At 37.9% G+C, this 21,275-nt stretch overlaps 1 protein-coding gene and 1 long non-coding RNA gene across 6 annotated transcripts in view; one reads left to right on the top strand and one right to left on the bottom strand.

The window, feature by feature from the left end:
* The window catches only part of LOC138740477 (uncharacterized), a 133,944-nt gene that overhangs the window by 49,880 nt on the left and 62,789 nt on the right, over positions 1 to 21,275 (top strand). The gene's annotated exons all lie outside the window — the stretch shown is intronic.
* The window catches only part of LOC138740476 (rho GTPase-activating protein 6-like), a 105,942-nt gene continuing 88,521 nt past the window's right edge, over positions 3,855 to 21,275 (bottom strand). Inside the window, exons 11-12 of one of the 3 annotated variants that reach the window (XM_069893175.1) lie at positions 11,110 to 11,351; positions 3,855 to 4,733 (exon numbers count right to left, since the gene is read on the bottom strand). In XM_069893175.1, the coding sequence (XP_069749276.1) occupies positions 4,117 to 4,733; positions 11,110 to 11,351 (859 nt within the window). In that variant the 3' untranslated portion in view covers positions 3,855 to 4,116. The remainder of the gene's footprint in view (positions 4,734 to 11,109; positions 11,352 to 21,275) is intronic. The other 2 variants (XM_069893176.1, XM_069893177.1) reach the window with 2 other exon arrangements.

The following is a 21,275-nucleotide window of genomic DNA, read 5'->3' as shown; positions in this document are numbered from 1 at the left end:
ATGCCCAAACGGCTACCCCTGCGGAATACCACTGGTAACCAATAACCAACCAGGAAAGGATCCCACTTTCTGTTTACCTGTGCTAGTATCTTTCCTATAATTTCATAGGTTCTCATTATGTGAAGCAGCCTCATGTACATCACCTTATCAAAGGCCTTTTGAAAGTCCAAATATAGAACATCCACTGCATCTCCTTTGTCTCGCCTGAATGTGGTTTCCTCAAAATTAAATTGCATTAGGTTTGTCAGGAAAGATTTTTCTTTAAGGAAACCATGCTGACTTTGGCCTACCTTGTCATGTATCTCCAGATACTCTGTAATCTCATCCTTTAGAATATATTCCGACAGCTTCCCAACCACCAATGTGAAGCTAACAGGACTATAATTTCCTTTCTGCTGCCTCCCTCCCTTTTTAAATCGTGGAGTGACCTTTGCAATTTTGAAATCCAACCATTCTTGGAAGATAATTACTAAAGCCTCCATAAACTCTATAGCTAATTCTTTCAGAACCAAAAGGTGCATTCCATCTGGTCTGCAAGATGTATCAACGCTTAGACATTTCAACTTACCAAGCACCTTCTCCCTGGTGATCATGACTGCACTCACCTCTATACCCTGGCAGCCTTGAAAGTCAGATATACCACAAAATACTCATTCAGTTTCTCTGCCATCTCCTGGTCTCTCATTACAATTTCCCCAGCATCATTTTCTATCAGTCCTATAGCTATTCTCATCTTTTTTTTAAAACTCTTAACACACTTAAAAATACCACTGTGTATATTTAATGAGAAATGTTTGTATATATTTTGGTTGATATGGTTCACAGTGTGAAAAATAAAAAAAATTATTAAAAAAACCTTTTAGTATCCTTTTAGATATTATTTGCTAGTTTCCTTTCAAATTTATTTTCTTTCCCAATGACCTTCTTAGTTGCCTTCTATAAGCATTTACAAAATAAAATCTTTCCACTAGTTTTTGTCTCCTTGTATGCCCTTTTGTTTTTACTTTGGCTTTGACTTCACTTGTGCGATTTTTTTTCTTTAAAATATCTCTTCTTTTTGTTTGGAATATACCTGTCCTGCACCATCCTTATTGCTTGCAAACATTCCAGCCATTGTGGCTCTGCCATCCTCCCTGCTAATGTGCTTTTCAAATCAAATGCCCAGTTTCTTTCCCATACCTCTGCAGTCTCCTTTGTTCTGCTGGTACGGACTCCTCTGATTTTAGTTTCTCCCTCTCAAACTGCAGGATGAATCCTACAAATTATGGTCACTGCCTCCAAAGGGTTCCCTTACCTTCAGCTCCCTGATCAACTCTGGTTCATTGCACAATACCCAATACATAATTGCTATTTCCCTGGTTGGCTCAGCCATGAGCTGTTCTGAAAAACTATCCTGAAGGGATTCTATAAATTCCTTCTCTTGGGATCTAGCACCAACCTGGTTTTCCCAATGAACCTGCATATTGAAATCCCCCCATGACTATTGTAACATTGCCCTTTTTGCATGCCTTCTCTATCTATCTCTGTAGCTTGGACAACACATCCTGGCTTTTGTTTGGAAGCCTGTATTCAACTTCCATCAGGTCCATACAGTTTCTTATTTACATCCATAGGGATTCTATATCTTCTGATCCAATGTATCTTCTCTCCAGTGATTGAGTTTCATTTTCAATCAGAACCAACCCACCCCCTTCTTCCCAATCTCACTGCACAGTGTATCTATCTGTGTATCTTCTGCCTTATTCACTGCCCTCTCATGCCAGTTCCCACCTCCCAAACTAGTTTAAATCATCTCCAACAGCTCTAGCAAATCTGCCTGCCAGAATATTAGTCCCCCCTCCTGTTCAGATGCATCCCGATCTTTTTGTACAGGTCATAAATTCCCTAGAAGAGATCCCAATGATTCACAAATCTGAACCCTTGAACTCCTGCCCCCTGCACAACTCTTCAGCCATGCATTCATCAGCCATAAGTCCCTATTCCTGCCCACTCAGGCACATAGCACAGGAAGTAATCCAGAGATTGCCACCCCTGAGTTCCTGTTTTTTTGACTTCCAACTTAATTTCCTCTTCAGGGCCTCACCCTTACTCCTATCTATGTGATTGGACAATGACATTTGGCTGCTCACCCTCCTGTTTGAGAATACTGTGATATCTGAGATAGCCCTGACACTGGCACATAGGAGGTAACGCACTATCTGGGAGTCTCGATCTTGTTCACAGAACCTCCTACCCGTTCACTTGAGTATCAAATCCTCAATCATTATATTTCTCCTCATCTCGCCCCCCCCCCCCCTCCCTTCTGAGCTATACCAGAGACTTGACCGCTATAACTTGTCCCTGGTAGATCATCCCCAATAATATCCAAAACAGTATACTTATTGTCGAGGGGAATACAACAGGGATGCTCTGCCATGAATGCCTATTCCCTCCCTCTCCTAATGGTCACCCAGTTATCTGACTCTGGCCTCTTGGGTTTAACTGTCTTCTTATATCTTCTATCTCTGTTCCATTTAATTTGATTAACATATTTAATGCAATCCAAACTAATTAAAAATGTACTCAGCTATACTCATGTTTCCTGCCCTAAATCTCTTTACCATACAGAAGAAACTGGGAGAGAGACTCGCTGAGTACATGGCGTATCTACTTTCCTGTGATGCTCATGTTTGCCACTTGGCTCATATTAACAAACTATAACCAGAGTCAATGTCTTTTCACTCTTTGTAAGCTGCACCCTGCTCCCTATCTTGGCACTTGACTCCTGTTCTTTTCTCCATTTTCAAGTCTAAAACCTCCCTATTTCCTAATCTCTTCTGGTCTCAAGTCTTAGGACTTTGTTCCAAAAATGCAAATAAATTATCTTCCTCCTCACTGAACAAGTCAATGCATACAAAGTGTAATGCTATTTATAAATGTTCTTGAATTCAATACAATAGCTCAAAGGGAGTCGGATATTTTGGAGATTTTTTTGTTTACTTCAGTTAGTTGAGAACTATTTGAAAAACTTTTCCTTTTGAAGTTGAATTAAATAATTTAGGTGGAGCCCATGATGGAACAGATTGTACAGCTGTAATAGTTGTAGAAACAACTAAGTTCAGAGGTCATCAGTTTAGGTCCCTTTCCAATACTCCCAAACATCCTGGGAATACTGAAAAAAATTGACACATGGTACAGTGAAAATGATTTGCACTTATTTTAAATTAAGTATAATTCTATTTTAAATAAAGTTTAAATCTACAAATCTCTGGTAAGACCACAGTTGTGAGTATTGTGTTCTGTTCTGGTCACCTCATTTTAGAAGGATGTGGAAGCTGTGGAGAGGGTGCAGAGGATATTGCCTGGATTGGAAAACAAGTCTTATGAGGCAAGGTTAGTAGAACTGGGACTTTGAAGTGTAGAAGGATGAGAGGAGACTTGATAGAGTTGTACAAGATTATGAGAGGCATAGATGGAACCTGTTTCCCAGGGCAGGAATAGCAAAAACCAGAGGACATATGTACAAAGTGTAGGGAGGGAAGTTTAGAGGAGAGATCATGGGTATGTTTTTTTTTACACACACAAAGTTGTGGGTGCCTGGAATGCCTTGCCATAGATGGTGGTGGAGGCTGAAACATTAGGGGCATTTAAGAGACTCTTAGACAGGTACATGGATGAAAGAAAAATAGAGGGTTATGGGGTAGGATTGGTTTACTACTTTTTTTTAGGGAATATATGGGTCGGCACAACATCAAGGGCTGAAGGGCCTGTACTGAAGTTAAGCTTCTGCACAAAGAGGCAACTGCCATCGAATCAGCCAATAACATTTAAATATTCATCAGGAGGGGTTCTGAATTATTTTGTTATAGAGTGTATAATATTTAATCTATCGATTTATTATCACAGCACTGCAGTCCCAGGCTGAAGAATGCAGAATGGATAATATACATTGACAACATGATATTACAAATTCAAAACTGTTGCCATATATTGAAACATCATCTTGTGATGACAGGTGGTAGATCTAAAATGTTCATTCATTTTCTTTCTCCATGGTTGCTGCCTGATCAGTTAATGTTTCCTCAATCGCAGTTGCTAGTCCTTTTAGTGTTGTCCAGTGAATGGTTATTTCTAAAATTATACAGCAGTTTCACGGAGGGAACTTTTGCCCTGATCACTTCTTAAATTGATGTTCTGCAGTTGTTGCTGTCTCTCTCCTTTGCTTGGAGAATCATCCCTATTGCCCCTTTTCACCCAAACTTCTATTCCCCCTCTATCTACCTCGTTTGGTAGGGCTGCGCTACTTTCGGATTCCTGGGCAATGAAGCTAGATTCAATCATTGTCTTTTTGTTCAAATACTCATTGTCCGATGAGTTGGCTGCTTCATCGAAGTTGTTAGAGTCCCGATCCATTTTAGCAGCACACAATTGTGTCATCAGACTTTTATAATTTGGAGGAAGTTCTGAGCGTATTCTTCTTAGTTTAGCTGCACCTTTTGAGTTCATCAGTTCCTCAGTGTTGCCCACAAGTAATCGTATGCAGTTAAGACTTGAGAACCTGTAATAGTTGTGGTGCTCTAGCTGGCAATCGGTAATTGATGTGTGTGCAGACTTTGTTGGCATTAAAGCTGTGCTCTCTGCTTTTATCACGGATCCAATCATTGATTGTGAGTGAACTGTTGTAAGGTTCTCATACGAACGAGATGCCCTTCTTTGACTGAAGGTTCTTCTTTCACCAGACTCTTCATAGGGACCTGAAATAATTAAGGATAAGTTATTAATTTCCTGTCTATTTTGCTGACTTGAAGGGGAGCCAAACCTTTTACTCTAAAAATAATCAGATTTTTCTTTTCTAGCTTTATCAGTCTTTCCCGATAAGTTCTGATATCACCCTTGTTACAGATACTATGCATACTTCTATCTTTTCCTTCACAGAAGTAGGTGAGTAAATGCAATACTGATTTTTCACCACCAGATAGGGCTGGCCATTTGTTGAAATTAACTTTGAAAATACGAGTTAGTAGCAGGAAAAGGCCACTCCACACTTAGATCCTGATCTGCACGGCTGATTTGATTGCAACCTCATCTCTGCATTCATTTCGATATTGGGTAACTTTTCATCCCCTTGTTTATTGAGAATCCATCCACCTCTGCCTTGAACTATTCCAAAACTACCCACAACCAACTGAGAATAAAGAAGTGCGGATTCCATCACATGTAAACAATCTCTCCCACCACCCTGCTTAGACGATTGCCAAGTTATAGCATATGAGAGTGATGTTTAACAGATGAACTGCATATCTAGAAAATGGTCCACTATAGGGCTAATTAACAGCAGCCAAGTACATTTATTGGAATGGTGACAGTTGACCTGATAGAGGTCACTATTTTTGTGGATGCCTTTAGAAAAGTGGAAATATTTCCACTTGTGAACGGTACCAAAACTGGGAGACATAAATACAAAATATTAATGAATTCGGGATAAGGATTTTGCTGTTTTCAGTTTCTGTCCTACAATTCTTTCACTGTGAGAGAGCCATTTAATCGGAATATGCAGGATCCAGACTTTGTAGAAACAGTTTTACTTTATAAATTGGTAAACAAAATAAGGGAAGTCCACTATTGGGGAGCAAATGTTTGGACATTACAGAGTGATGGGAGGTGTTTTTTTTAATTTGAATTATAAACTTTATCGTAAAAATGGGATAGAGTGGAGCGGAGCCACTTATCTGGGCAAACTGATGGGCTCCCCACAGAAATAACAGTTATAGGAAAAATCAGGCAGCCACATTAAGCCACCAGAGCATTGCATACAAATCCATCATGTGTTGGAGTTTTCTCTCTCTCATTCTTTCTCCGCCCCACCCCCATGCAAATTCCTGCCGGAATCTCATCAACACAGCTGACGACTCTGCCAAGTGCCACATTTGGAGGTAGCATTTTGACCTCAGTTGCAAGTGCTAAACAAACGTCAAAATAACTTGATCTTCCAAAGTTCATTTCAGTTAAAGACAACAGAACCAAAGGGTGGAAGTGAAGTACTTCGTTTTTCGAGCAGGAATATACAGAGATATTTGATTAGATGTTAAACTATGTAACTTAAAGTAGAGAGTAAAGATTGTGGAAGCATAATGAACCACTCTATGCATCATTTAACATACTTAACAAAAGTTGGACGTTGGATTTGCACCAGAAGCTGAAACTACCACTGAAATTCGTCCTTCTTCAAAACTGAAGAAGGGGCGGTTCTTTGCTATATAATTCCATGACTATTCGTTAAACCTTGCTGCAAGACTTTCTTGACTCTTTGTTGATTTATTTATGATGTATTTAATGCTGGCAGAGTGACAGAGTTCCTCCCTATTGAATTCAATTGGTGATGAGGATCCTTTGCAGTGTTGATATCCAGGTATTTACAGGATTCTGCAATGTTGCTAAGTATCGAATGATATGAAATAAACAGGGAATATCTAATGTTACTGCTGTACTTGTCTGAAATTGGTTTTATTTGACACAGATCTTGATTCAATGAATCCAGATTTTAGAACAGAAGCTCGAGAATTTGTTAATGGCTATAAGAGAAACTGTTTGAACAGAGAGAGGCAATTAACTAATCGAGAAGGTGACACCTTTGGAAATTTCTCTAATGGATGAGATGGTCTCATTCATTAGAAGTATTGTGTTCTGTTCTGGTCACCTCATTACAGGAAGGATGTGGAAGCTATTAGAGAGGGTGCAAAGGAGATTTACCAGAATGTTGTCTGGATTGGAAAATAAGTCTTATGAGGCAAGGTTAGCAGAGCTGGGACTTTACTTTTTGGAGTGCATCAGGATGAGAGGAGACTTAATAGAAGACTACAAGATTTTGAGAGGCATAGAGGTGGGCAGCCAGAGCCTTTTTCCCAGGACAGGAATAGCAAACACCATGAGACATCTCTACAAAGTGAAGGGAGGAAAGTTTAGGGGAGACATCAGGTATTGCAACTATCTTCCTCTATAATCTCCCGGACAGCATGGAGACACCTTTGTTTTGACTCATTAAATGAAAAGTCTGTTCTAAAGTAGCATAGAGTTTTTCACCATTTATTAGAATTTTATACAATAAGAACTATGTAAAAACAACTAAAGCTATACATTAACATTTTATTGTTTGTTTTATTAACTGTTTTATTTTCAAAAGAGTCAAAAGAATTATATGGATCATCTCTGCTACCCTCGTTCTAAACAGTACAATAGGCAAAGTCAAACTGAATGTTTATTTTAAACATGCAAAGTGAGCTAACCTTGGAGACACTTATGGAATTCATAAACAATATTTGCTGGCTTCTTACAAAATATGTTTGCAAATCATTTTAACCCTTGTATCAGGGGTAAGTTTATTTACACAAAGAGTTGTGGGTGCTCGAATGCCCACAATGGTGGTGGAGGGTGAAACATTAGGGGCATTTGAAAGACTCTTAACCACTTGATAAAATTATTTAGGAGATATATATTATATGTTTTGGAAAATATGGTGCCCATAAATATGAATATTTAAATGAAACTCAAACATTCCCTTTCTCCAAAAAGGTCTCCGAATATTATAAGAAGTCTGTTGGAATCTCTTGTCCTACATTTCTCTATTTTTCTTCTTTCTTTTTCTTGTCTTTGTAGGGGGTTAAATAGGGAGGGGGCTTTCTTTTTTCACTCTTTTTCTTCTATATACCACATGTATTTGTAATATTGTAAAATAAATGGTTGGTTTGTGGTTTTAAAATTTTTAAAGAAAAGAGACACATAGGTGAAAGAAAAAACAGAGGGTTATGAAGTAGGAAGGGTTTAGTACATTTTTTTGTAGAAATGGCACAACATCGAAGGCCGAAGGGCCTGTATTGCGCTGTAATGTTCTGTGAATTAAGCTGAATATTTCCAGAAAGGTTTATTTATGATGTTGCAGCTTCCACCAAGATAGATTCCAAATATGACTTTGCCCTCCATAAAATGTCTAAAGTAATTGCTGAAAAATGTGTTCATTATTATAATTTGTTGTCTCAGAATTCTTCAGTGTGATAGGATGCTTAACCTGTTTAACAATGTCACAGCTGGATTGACATATGACAACTTTCCTCAAATCTGTTGCTATCTTCACATTGGAACCACAAAGCCCCAACATAATGCTATTAAACATAATATAAAATATTACATTAAATCATATTACTTCCCGTCCTAGATAAAATTGCTTTGGAGGATGAATAAAAAGTATAGTTTTGTTTGACTTATAGAGTCATACAGCATGGAAACAGGCCCCTCAACCCAACGTGCCACCCATATTAGCCTAATGCTATTAAACATAATATAAAATATTACATTAAATCATATTACTTCCCGTCCTAGATAAAATTGCTTTGGAAGATGAATAAAAAGTATAGTTTTGTTTGACTTATAGAGTCATACAGCATGGAAATAGGCCCCTCAACCCAACGTGCCACCCATATTAGCCTCACATGCCTGCTTTTGGCCCATATCCATGTATCAAAAGATTTTTTTTCTTAAACATTGTTTCGTTTGATTACTTTCTCAAAATTTATGCCTATTTTCCTTTCATTTTTTAAGTAATTGTGCCTTGAAAGAGTTTCACAAGTCCTGCTATTGAGACGAAATATAACCGCTGACCTGCCCGCTTTTGGCAACCCAGGCTACAATGAACTGTGACAAATGGCCAAATACCTTGGGAGTGGATCTTGAACAGCAATACTATTTTTGGCTTTCTAGTCTGAAATGTAACTTATTCAAGCAGCAAGTGTTCAAAATGCTTCTGATTCCGAATGTATAGCCCAAAGTAAGAAAGATTTTCAGCGATTTGAAAGGAGAAAAGGACATAATGCAACCTGGAATCTCAATAGGAAAGTTGGTAAAAGAGCAGCAATCTATATCTACTTTGCACTTTGACATTCTGTTTTGTTTTCTTAATTGAATAAGAACAGAATTCCAGAAGACTCCTTAAGTAATTGATGTGGAGCTGTAGAGATAATAGTTTTCATTTATCTTTTTTTCTAATACTAACATTTGCTGTTAAATTGCCTGTAGAAGAAAAATTCCAAACACTGGAAGCAGAATAAACTGGATAACAAATATCACATTAGTTAGGTTGTAAATGCTAATGAATGAAAACTATTTGCATAAGTTTGCTCTGCTTATTTAGATGTTGTATCTTCATGACATTGCATGTCCTTTGGGACATTCAAATTAGAGAAGAACTTCATTTATGATCATGGAAATTTCAGCCTGAATTAACAGAACAATGAGACTTTGTTAGCGTAGCAGAAGATACAACACTATTACAGTACCAGCAACTGGTATTCTGACACGATGCTGTCTGTATGGAGTTTGTACATTCTCCTCATGTCTGTGTGGGTTCCTCCAGATATTTCAGTTTCCTCAAAGGGTACGGGGATTGTAAGTTGATTGCTGAATTTGGGTGTCATGGCCCCATGGGCCAGAAGGGCCTGTTACTGTGCTATATGTTTAAATTTTTTTTTAAATGTTTAAAATTTTCTGTAAAGAGGAGGTTGAAAATTAAAGCATAATTTGGATTGTGCTCATGTAGGTTGTGGGAGTACTGGAATAGTGGTAGTGGGCTCTTGGATAATTAGGAAAGGGTTTCAAAGACTGGAAGCAATGTGTGAAAGAGTATTGCAGTGAAAGGCTATGAGGCTGAAATTGCAGTCATGCAGGAACAATAGTGCTATTCATTATTTTCAGGTCTTGAGGCTCAAAATGAAGGTCTCGGCCTAGGATCATTTGGAGTGAGACACTGGGGTAAGTCCATGGGTTAGTGAGATGATGCTAAGAAGACCAGCTATGATTGGAACAGAAAATGGGGGTAAAAGTTAAAAAGAACTCTTCAGCAGGAAACATGGGACAAAGAAACTTAGGCTTGGAAATAGAGTAACTGTGAGAGAGCCACAAAATACAAAGCAGAAAAAATGTGGATTCTGATTATGGATGGTGACCAGGGGAATCCAGGAGATTGTGGAAGATTATGGGACTGGGTACAATGGGAGACTGTTGTGAGATGGAATGGTAAACCCAGAATAGATGCTGGCTCATTAATGGAAGAGGTTCAGTTAAATGCCAACACTCTCTCCCTACAAGGCTTCCTGCAGCATCTATATCCATAATTCATGCACAGCCTTTGGAAAACTGACTAAAAATGTATTTTACTCTTGGAGAACAACACCCTGCTTATCCAAGCAATGTTGTCACCTCCTGTAGTAGACAGTGGACCTCTGTAGCAAAACAAGATTTTTTTTGTTGCTAAATGAAAATCCTTAATTAAAACAGGGTGGTTAAGAAGGCATATGGTATGCTGGCCTTCATAAATCATAGTATAGAGTATAGGAGCTGGGAGGTGATGCTGCAGCAGTTTAAGGCATTGGTGAGGCCAGATTTGGAGTACTGTGCTCAGTTCTGGTCTCAAAATTATAGAAAGGATATAGATAAGGTGGAGAGGGTGCAAAGAAGGTTTTCAAGAATGTTGCCTGGCTTACAGCATCTGGATTACAGTGAGAGATTAAGGAGACTGGGACTTTATTCATTGGAATGTAGACGACTGAGAGGGGACTTGATAGAGGTATTTAAAATTATGAAAGGAATAGATAGACTAGACATAAACAGACTTTTTCCCCTGAGGGCAGGGGAGGTTGGAACAAGAGGCCATGAGTTAAGGGTAAGGGGGCAACACTTTAGGAGAAATATTAGAGGTGGCTTTTTCACTCAGCGAGTGGTTGGCAGAATGGAATGATCTTCCGAATGAGATAGTTGCAGCAGGGTCCCTTCTGTCATTTAAGAGAAGGTTGGATGTGTACATGGAGGTCAGGGGGTTGGAGGGTTATTGGCGGAGAGTGGAAGGTTTGTTCTAGTGAACCGGTGAGGACTTGAAAGGCCGGCATGGCCTGTTTCCACTCTGTAAATGGTTATATGGATATAAAGCATAATCATGTTCAGGGTGGCAGTGAAAGCTTCCTGGACAAGAATGCTGTCTGAGTACTTTGAGTGGTTTTTCCATAACTCTGAAGTTTTTTTAAAAAACTGCAATATTTAAATTGATTTCAAGAATTATTTCCATTACAACTCAAACAGATTTCTTACTTTTTGGCAATCGGGCAGAAATGAGCTTTTCATCATCAGAATGTGCCCTAATTGTTGCCAATGTTTCAGGTACTTGATACAATTCAGAATACAAACTTTTCTTCCTTTGATCCTGCAGGGAGAGGCTTTCACAGAAGCTGGGTGAAGTATTCACTGATGTGACATCATTAATTTGGGAGCATGCTGATTTTGCGCCAAGATGTTCTGCCATGACAAATGCTTCATTTCTTTGATCTGAACCCCTGTATAAATTGAGGAATTAGCATTATTGGCACAAGATCATCTTCAGTTGCCATATCTATGGCAGAAAGCAAACATGTCTCGTTTCTAATCAAGTAATTTGTTTCAAAAGTTTCCATGCAGTATCTAGGTTTTTTTTGTTTTTTTTTAATTTGTTTTTTACACTATAAACCATACTGACTAAAATACATACAGACATTTTTTCTCTTGAATTTATGTAGTCGTTTATTGTTATATTTGTAAGTGGTAAAGGATCAGGGCAAAATCAAAATCAAGAACAAAACAAATCACTGCTTCTCACTGAGCTCTGCGTCACTCTGCAATTTTGGAGTTATGTGGTGTTTTACTACCAGTTTGCTGAAAAAAAATTAATACTCAAACCTACCAAGTACACGACACACACCCAGGCAAGAGACAGTGACTTCATGCCATGTGCAATGTTGGATTCACTCTAGGTTAAACGAGGGTTGCCATTCCAAAGGAGGACATGGTCATAGGTTACCATATGTACAGTTCAACTCCAATTATCCAAAATTGGATTCTCCAAAACCCTCATTTATCCAAAAAAAATTTAAAAATTTAGATAAATGAGGATATCCAAAACAAATCAGAAATCCCAATTTATCTAATTATTTTTCAGAGCTGAACTGACCTCACAGGTTGAAATTAAAATTCACTCAACATGAAATTAGAAAGACAATTGTCCTCATTTCAGGTAGTTCCGTCCCTCCTCTCTTTTCATTTCTTCTTTACCTTCCCCTATTGACTTTTCTCTCCAAGTCTCCCTCTCAAACTGTGCACCACTGTCTCCCAGCCACAAGAATACCTTGTCTCGATGTTGTCCTGGCAGCAGCGGGGATGTTGGGCTCCCGGCAAGAATGGGGCCTTAGGCTGCCGGCACGGTGGGGAGGTGTCGCTGATCGGCGGCAGCCAGCATTTTTTGGTGAGAGTTAAACATTATTTTTTTAATGCTTAAAAAGCCTTCCTTTGTTGTTTGTTGTTATTTAAACATGATACAAGTGATTTGCTGTTGCTACTGGGCTGTTTTTAAAAAAAAGACAAGTTCTCCGAAAAAAAAAAATGGTCTGTCCCAACCATTTTGGATTATCCGAGTTGTATTATATACGCAGTGTGTTTGTATTTGTTGTTTTGAGAAATACCGTTTCATTTAGATGATATTGCAAAAACAACAAATGCAAATACACTGTGTGTATATTGTCCTCCTTTGGAATGGCCATCCTAGGTTAAGCTGTGAAGATCCAGCAAGTAGGAGAACATAGTGTTTAACCATAAAAGGAAGCCACCCCCATTCCTTCACATCTGTTCCATTTATTGATTTGGAAGGAAATATCATCGGAGAAAAACGTAGCAATTGCAATTGGCATAAAAGGTGAAAGTTTCAAAAGCCTCCAGGGAGATATACTGGTGGAGGGGAAGAGAAAAGGGGGAAAGATGCTTGGCTCTGTCACCGCTATCTTTTCTGTGAACGAGTCCCAAAATTTACAGAGTTATCAGCTCACCAAATAGATGATTAACTGAGATCTTGATGTTGAAATCCGTAAACCTTGATCTATGGATGGATTGAGGACATTTGCAAAGATTCAGAGCTTCCACTCACCCCTCCCCTCCAACTCCCAAACTGTTTTCATCTTTTGCTCAAGCTCTAGATTTGGATGTCATTTGCACAATGGATAATACCATTGGATCTATCCTAATAACAATAAATGGTCTATTCAGTTTCCTGGGTCCTATCTTGCCTAGCTTTTGCCTTGCCAGTAAATTGATGAGAAACTTGAGGCCCAGTGCAAATGTCAGCCTGACAAATTTTCAAAGATATTCAAAGGGTCTGACCAGCCCACCTCATAGATCAGATGTGAAATTCCCACTGATCTGTCAAGTGCTCAAATAGCATTTCTGACTGTGAGACATTTTTCCGTGCATATACTGTATTCTCTTGCTTAGATGCCTTCTCCTTACTGAGGAATTCTGCCAGACCCACAAGTTAATTTTTGAAAAAGAAGAGGAATGATTAAATCCATAGGCAATTCCAGAAAAATGTTTAAGGCAAAACAAGAATTGGTTGGGTTTTTCATTCATTTCTCTGAGAGTTTTGTCTCTATTAAATGTGAAGTCCTGTTGCCAATTTTGTGAGGCTTCTGCCTAATCATTAAACCTCCATTGCTTCCCACAGTGGAATCGTAGAACATTACAGCACAGAAACAGGCCTCTTCGGCCCTTCTAGTTTGTGCTGAACCTTTTTTTTTGCCTAATCCCACTGATCTGCACCCAATCCATACCCCTCCATACCACTCCCATCCATGAACCTGTCCAAATTCCTCTTAAATGTTAAAATTGAGCCCCCATTCACCACTTCATCTGGAAGTTGGTTCCACCTTATGTTCCTCTTAAAATTTTCCCCTTTCACTCTTAAGCCATGTCCTCTGGTTTGTATCTCACCTACCCTCAGTGGAAAAAATCTATCTACATTTACTCTGTCTATCCCCCTCATAATTTTAAATACCTTCTTCTATGATCCATGGAATAAAGTCCTAACCTGTTTAACCTTTCCCTGTAACTCAGTTCCTGAAGTTCAGGCAACATCCTAATAAATCTTCTATGTACCATTTCTATCTTATTGATAGCTTTCCTGTAATTAGGTGACTAAAACTGCACACAGTACTCCAAATTTGGCCTCACCCATATCTTGTACAAATCCTGTACTCAATTCTTTGATTAATGAAGGCCAATATGCCAAAAGCTCTCTTTATAACCCTATCCACCTGTGACACCACTTTCAGGGAATTATGGATCTGAACTCCCAGATCCCTCTGTTCTATTGCACACCTCAGTGCCCGACCATTTACTGTGTATGTCCTTTTTGGATTTGTTCTTCTAAAATTAAACACCTCACACTTGTCTGCATTAAATTCTATCTCCCATTTTTCCATCTATTCCAGATCCCTCTGCAAGCTTTGAAAGCTTTCTTCACTGTCCATAACACCTCCAATCGCTGATCCAATTTACCACATTATCATCCAGATCATTCATATAGATGACAAACAACAATGGTCCCAGCACCGATCCCTTTCCTATCAACATCAGTTTTACAAGGCTGTGTTACACTCCATATTCTTCATAGGATACAACCCCACTAAGAATTGGATTGAGCATGGCAAACTTTACAGACTTGTTATAAAACCATAAGAATATTCATCATTACACTCGAGTACACTGATTATTGTAGCATTGTAATAGACCATCCAGCACCTATGGGGATTGGTAGATGCTGGATAAGTGAGTTTTCCAGTTGCTTGAGATTGTGGGCTGTGTGAATAAGGAAACTGACTACTAAGGGATCATCAATTTTAAACTTTTTTTCCATGCAATATTCTTTCCAGTTGATTGAGGTTGCTTGAATTCTTAATAATGGGGATTTTACTGTAGTTTTCTTCCCCAGGTAGCAAATATTAACAAAAGTGTTCAGCACAGGATTTGGCCTGCAGGTTATGCCAAAAGAAAGCTAATATATCATATTTTTTCAACAATTGGGACCTTTGAACCCTAATCAAGGATTCTATGTACAATACTATGGTCATATAAACTCTTCCTTGAAACCATTAAAACTAAGTTCAGTATCAAAAATATCAAAGGAGATTGGACACTGGCATAGGCATGACTTTTAATTAATCTTCAGAATCAAAAGGAACCACTAAAAATATACCAGGGTCCTGGTCAAAACCAAACCTAACAGTTATTAATCACTGGACTCGTCATTCCATGTACCTGGTGGAGAGATACCTTTTCAAACAAACCCTTTATTCCTATGTTAGTTAAAGCCAAGGAAAAAAACACTCTTGGGGTGAAAGAATAACAATACAAGAACATTCTCAAAGCATGTCTTAAAAAATTGATTGCAAATGAATGTTGTGAAGTTCAAACAATAAAAATTCTTGCTGGTGGCAACAGCATAATGAGAATTCTCATTTTAAAGAACATTGTCTCTCTCAGCAATTCTAAAAAGTAGAAAGGGAAAACAGTGAACTTGGCCAAATTTTTCTTTGTGCCACATCTGCCTTCAAGTTTGTGCTTTGATAGTTTGAAGCACAACTGGATGTAGTCCAGTTATAAACTGCACTGATTCTGGAGAAATGCAATATGAAAGATTTTTTTCAGAAGATTGTTCAAGGAATTGGATTCACACTCCTATTCAGTGCAAGTAGGAATCATTAAATATACTATTGATTTCTGCACACCCTGACTGAATAAACATTTGAAAACATTTCTCTGTATCTTGCCTCTGCCCACGACCATATAAATGTTAATCACCAACATTGATGAAAATGAGAACAAATTAGATCATGGCTCTAAATCATATTTAAAAATTAATCGCATAAACTAATCACTGATGTGTATGTCCTTACTGTCTTTTCCCTACATGCCTTTACCTTTCTTCTTGCTCCTACATAGTAATCTCTCCATGCCAGAGGAAACTGGGAATACATCCTATCCCAGTAAGAAGATCTAAAATGAGCTTTGTAAGATAAAGCCTGACTGCTAGTTGGCCCTAATAAGCCAGGCAAGTGGATCCTAATGAAATCTAAAAGTAATTCAGCAATGGTGGAGCAGCAATTGTGAAATTGCAATACTGTGTTTGAGGTATAGGTGCTGAAGTTTTGGTTCCAGAGGCTTCAGCAAGGATGCTGAGCAGTTGCAAGATCAGATCTTTAATTTCCTCTGTAGTCTTGGTGGTTTTGAGATGGAAATTGTTGTATGCTCCTGTTGAATGTGGGACATCATGGAAACTATGTGTCCCTGCTGAGTATACCTATCAGGTGAGTCCAGTTCCAGCTCCTGACTGACCACATCAAGTAACAGGAACTGTAGCAGGATTCACTTAGGTCCATCTGTGTAAGTAAAATCCTGCAAATCTGGTGCCTGTGCCCAAGATGGTGGCACCAATGCCCAGCAGCAGCCACGATGGGTTGTAGACTGTGGGGGAGCAGCGAACCAGTACAGGGTACCATAAATGACGAGAGTGCCCCCAACCCGCCCCACTTGAGAAGAAGCAGCAGGGGAGATGAGCCTACTTATCAGAGGGCAGATTATTTCATATTCTGCCAAATTAAAGAAAAAAAATGCTGAATTAAAATGCCTGAGTGATAGGTTAAAGGAGATTGACAAGCAGTATGCTTCTACTATGAATCCCGACTTTTTTAGGGAAAGGGTTAAAAAAAACTGGCCCGATACAACTTATAACTTACTTATCCTATTGAAATACAGCTCCTCAGAAGCAAGCCTTTTTTATGTACATAGAGAGAATTCAAGGAAGGTTGTGGCAAATCAATTAAAAACTGCCTCAGTGAAGAGGCAAATTACCAAAATTCATAAACAAGATGGGAACCTGACTGTGGATCATAAAGAAATAAATGATACCTTTAAAGATTTTACAAAAATTTATACATGCCAGAGTCCCCTCCTGATAATATCCATATGGACAATTTTCTGAAGGATTTTTACTTCCAGAACTCTCTCCTGCCTGGCAACATAGACCAGATCAAAATCCATATCGTTAAGAGGAAATTTATAAAATAATAACAGGAAAAGCTCCTGGGCCTGATGACTTCTCAGTTGAATTTTATAAATCATTTGTTCAATTAATTGTTCCTCAGCTATTAACAGTTTTATCTGATGCTTTGTCCAATGGTAAGCTTCCTGATACTTTTTATGAAGCCTCTATTTCATTAGTACCTTAGAAAAATAAATATCTGACAGATTATGCTTCTTATAGATCAATTGCTTTATTAAATGTAGATGCTAAAATCCTTTCAAAAGTTCTGCCAAACAGTTTAAAGAATATTTTACCTTTAATTATCTCAAATGACCAATCAAGGTTTATTAAAATTGATACTCACATTTTAATATTCAACATTAATGAATATCATTTACTCTCCATCATCTAAAGCTACTGAATGTGTTATTACATTGGATGCAGAAAAAACCATTTGACAAGGTTGAGTGGCCTTATTTATTTGAAATTTTGTAAATATTTAAATTTGGTCCAGAATTCATAATCATGGATCAATTTGATCTACCACTCCCTTCAGGCTATGGTATTTTCTAATAATCAAAGAACTGGTTCTTTTAGATAGTTCTGTGGCATGAGGCAAGGTTGCCTACTTAGCCCTTTATTATTTGATCAGGTATTAGAACCATTGGATATTGCATTTCGGAACTCAGTAAATATTTCAGGGATTCAAAGGAAGGACAAAATCATGAAGTTTCACTCATGCTGATGATTTGTTATATATCTCACATCTGGAATGATGCATAACCTGCTATTTTAAATTTATTATCAAACTTTAGTATATTTTCAGGTTAAAAACTTAATTTGCACAAAAGTTAACTTTTTCCCTTGAAAAGTTCCATCTATGATAATATTCCATTTAAAATAGTGAAGGGATCTTTCACCTATTTAAGGGTTAAAGCTTCTAAGATATTTGAAGATCTTTTCAAAGAAAACTTCAGTTCTCTGTTTAGACAGGTGAAAGAGAGCTTATCTAAATGCCGCCCCCCCCCTTTCTATGTCGCTTGTTGGTAGAATTAACATCATCAAAATGAATGTCCTGCTTACATTTTAATATTTATTTCATGCAATTCTCATTTTTATATCACAGATTTTTTTGATTTGGTTGAATCTCTTATCTCTTTGTATGTTTGGAACAAGAATCCAAGGTTGAATAAATCTCATTTACAAAAATCAACAAAAGATGGAAGCTTTGCTTTGCCTAACCTGAGACATTATTATTGGGAAATTAATATTAAATATATTATTCTCTGGATTCATTACATAGATAAATCGGACTGCCCAGAATGGACATCTATGGAGCTGAAACGTTTTAACAAATTTGCTTTGGCTACACTACTTGGTGCTTCCCTTCCATTTTCTTTGGTAAAGGTGAATTAATAACAGACAGTTTGGTTGTCAAAAATTTGTTATGAATTTTGTTTCAATTCAGGAGCTGTTTTGACCTGAAAAATGTTTCTTTATCTACTCCAATTATAATTTTTTTCCTCCATCTTGCCTTGATCATATTTTTCATAAATGGAGAAAAAATGGTATCACTTAATTTTTTGACTTATTTGTTGATGGCTGTTTTATGACTTTTGAACATTTGTCACATAAATTTAATCTCCCTAATTTCCATTTTTTTTAGATATTTACAAGTTAGTGATTTTCTGAGAAACCAATTTGCTACTTTTCCATTCTCCCATGATAGTAATTGTATCGACTAATTTTTTTCATTTCTTCTTTGGCTTGGCTTCGCGGACGAAGATTTATGGAGGGGGTAAATGTCCACGTCAGCTGCAGGCTCGTTTGTGGCTGACAAGTCCGATGCGGGACAGGCAGACACGGTTGCAGCGGTTGCAGGGGAAAATTGGTTGGTTGGGGTTGGGTGTTGGGTTTTTCCTCCTTTGCCTTTTGTCAGTCAATTGATAAAAAATTTTTGTCAATTTTTTAAATTTAACTCCTCGTCAAAAAGGTATAATAGGATTTATTTATGGATTGATTTATAAAATAAGTTGCATTTCTATGAATAAAATTAAGAGTCCTTGGGAGAGCAACTTACAAATTATTCATTCCATGGATATATGAACCAAGTGTTAAAATTGGTCCATTCCTTTTCCATTTGTGCACGTCATTCACTTATTCAATTCAAGTTAGTACATAGAGCACAGAGCACATTTATCCTTAGATAAATTAGCTAAGATTTTTGCTACTATCAACCCTTTATGTGACAGATGTTGTAATGGGGTTTCTTCCTTATTTCACATTTTGGTCCTGTTCAGCATTAGATTACAACTGGAAGGAAATTTTTAAATGTATTTTTCCATATTTTCTCAGTTACTATTCAACCTCATCCTATTCCAGTTTTATTTGGTATGGTGACAGAAAACATTCGGTTATTGGGATCAGATTGCCATATGATAGCTTTTGCCACTTTAATAGCTAGAAGATATATTTTGCTAAAATGGAAGGACTCTATCCGCCCCAGTTAATGCACAATGAATAACCCAAACCTGATCATGCTTGAACTTTGAGAAGATTAGATGTAATATTTTGAAAACTGACGCTAAGTTTGATAAAATGTGGCACATTTTTATGGAATATATCAAAGTTTAATGAATAATACAGTGGTTTACTATTTTGTATATAACAAAAAAAGTTTATAATCTCTTCCTGAACTTATTTACATATAAGGCAATTCACCAACGTTACATTACTGTTACCCTTTTGATGGTTTAAGGTGTCCCAGCTGCTTTTTTCTTTTTAGTTTAGGGACTATAGAATCAGGATAAATTAGTTACAGTTTATTTTCTTTTGGTTTTTTTTTCCCCTGCAGGATCAGATCAGTCTGTTTTTTTATCATTAGTTGCGATGTTCATTTTTATTCTAGGATACATTGTAGTTACTCTGTACCTGTACAGTATATTCTTCTTACAATTTTTGTTATACATGTGTATATAAATAAATTCAATTAAAGTTTATAAATATGGGAAACGAGCCTACAGGACGGTGACCACGTCAGCGAACCAGTGAGGAGCTCAGGGGTTGAAGGGCCCTAAAGGGAAGTGGCCATGGCAGTAGACCAATGAGGAGCTGGGCTGCTGGACACTGGCTCATGGGAGCCAGGTATCGAAGCCCGAGTTTGAGAGGGTGCTGAGGGAAAGAAGGGCTCCCATAGGGCCTGAAGGCTTCCTGATTGTGTTGGTGGTTTGGGTCTGGAGCTTGGGTTGCCGATGAATCGAACAGGAATTCTGTGGGAGTGCTGAAGGCAAATTCCATGGACACTCCATGACTAAAGGGACTTGGTTTTGCTTTTCTTTCTTCTATTGTTAGGAGCACCAAGTAATGCTCATGGTGACTCTTTGTTTGCCTTATAGCAAACAAAAAGTGAAATATGTCAAGTATATCACATTTTTAATGACATTAAAAGGAATCTTGAACCATGGAATGCAGCAGTTGGGACATTATGTTTCAACTATACAAGATAGTTGAGGGTAAGTGAGATTGGAACAAGGGGTCATGAATTATGGGTTAGGGGGCAAAAGTTTAGAAGTAATATGAGAGGAGGCTTCTTCACTCAGAGTGGTGGCTGAGTGGAATGACCTTCGGAAGTGGTGGCTGCAGCAAGTTCAATTTTGTCATTTAAGAAAAAGTTGGATAAGTGCATGGATGTGAGGGGATTTGAGGGTTATGGGCAGGGTGCAGTAAGTGGGACTACAGGGGCCGAGATGGCCTGTTTCTGTACTGTAATTATTATATGTTATATATATATTGGTGAGATCACACTTGAAATATTGTACAGTTCTGGTTGCCTAGCTATAGAAAAGAATCTACAAAAGATTCATAGGGCTTGAGTATAAGAGGCTGCAATGTGACCTTGTAGAGAGATATACAATCATGAGGTGTATAGTTAAGGTCAATAGTCACAGTCTTCCTCCTGAGGTAAGGTTGTCTGAAGCTAGGTGAGAAGAGAAAGATTTAAAGGGAACCTGAGGGGCAATATTTCACACAGAGGGTGGTGTGTATTTGGAATGAGCTACCAGAGGAAGTGATGGGGATTAGTTTAATTACAATGATTAAAAAACATTTAAACAGGAATAATGGATAAGAACTGTTTGGAGATTTATGGCCAAAATGTAGTCCAATGGGATTAGTTTAGGTCGGCACCTTGGTTGGCATGGATGTATTGGGCTGAATAATCTGCTATATAATCTAGGTCTATGACTCTACATGGAACATTCTGAATGGTTAGACCAGCAGCGGCTTAGAGGTGGGAATTTATGAACATTAAATAGTCACATCAAAAGCTGTTAAAGATTTTCTTCAAGCAACGGACATCTCTCCTTCTCTCCACAATGTT

The sequence above is a fragment of the Narcine bancroftii genome, chromosome 8, assembly GCF_036971445.1.
Source record: "Narcine bancroftii isolate sNarBan1 chromosome 8, sNarBan1.hap1, whole genome shotgun sequence".
Lineage (NCBI taxonomy): Eukaryota > Metazoa > Chordata > Chondrichthyes > Torpediniformes > Narcinidae > Narcine > Narcine bancroftii.
This window is presented reverse-complemented; position numbering and strand designations above follow the sequence as displayed.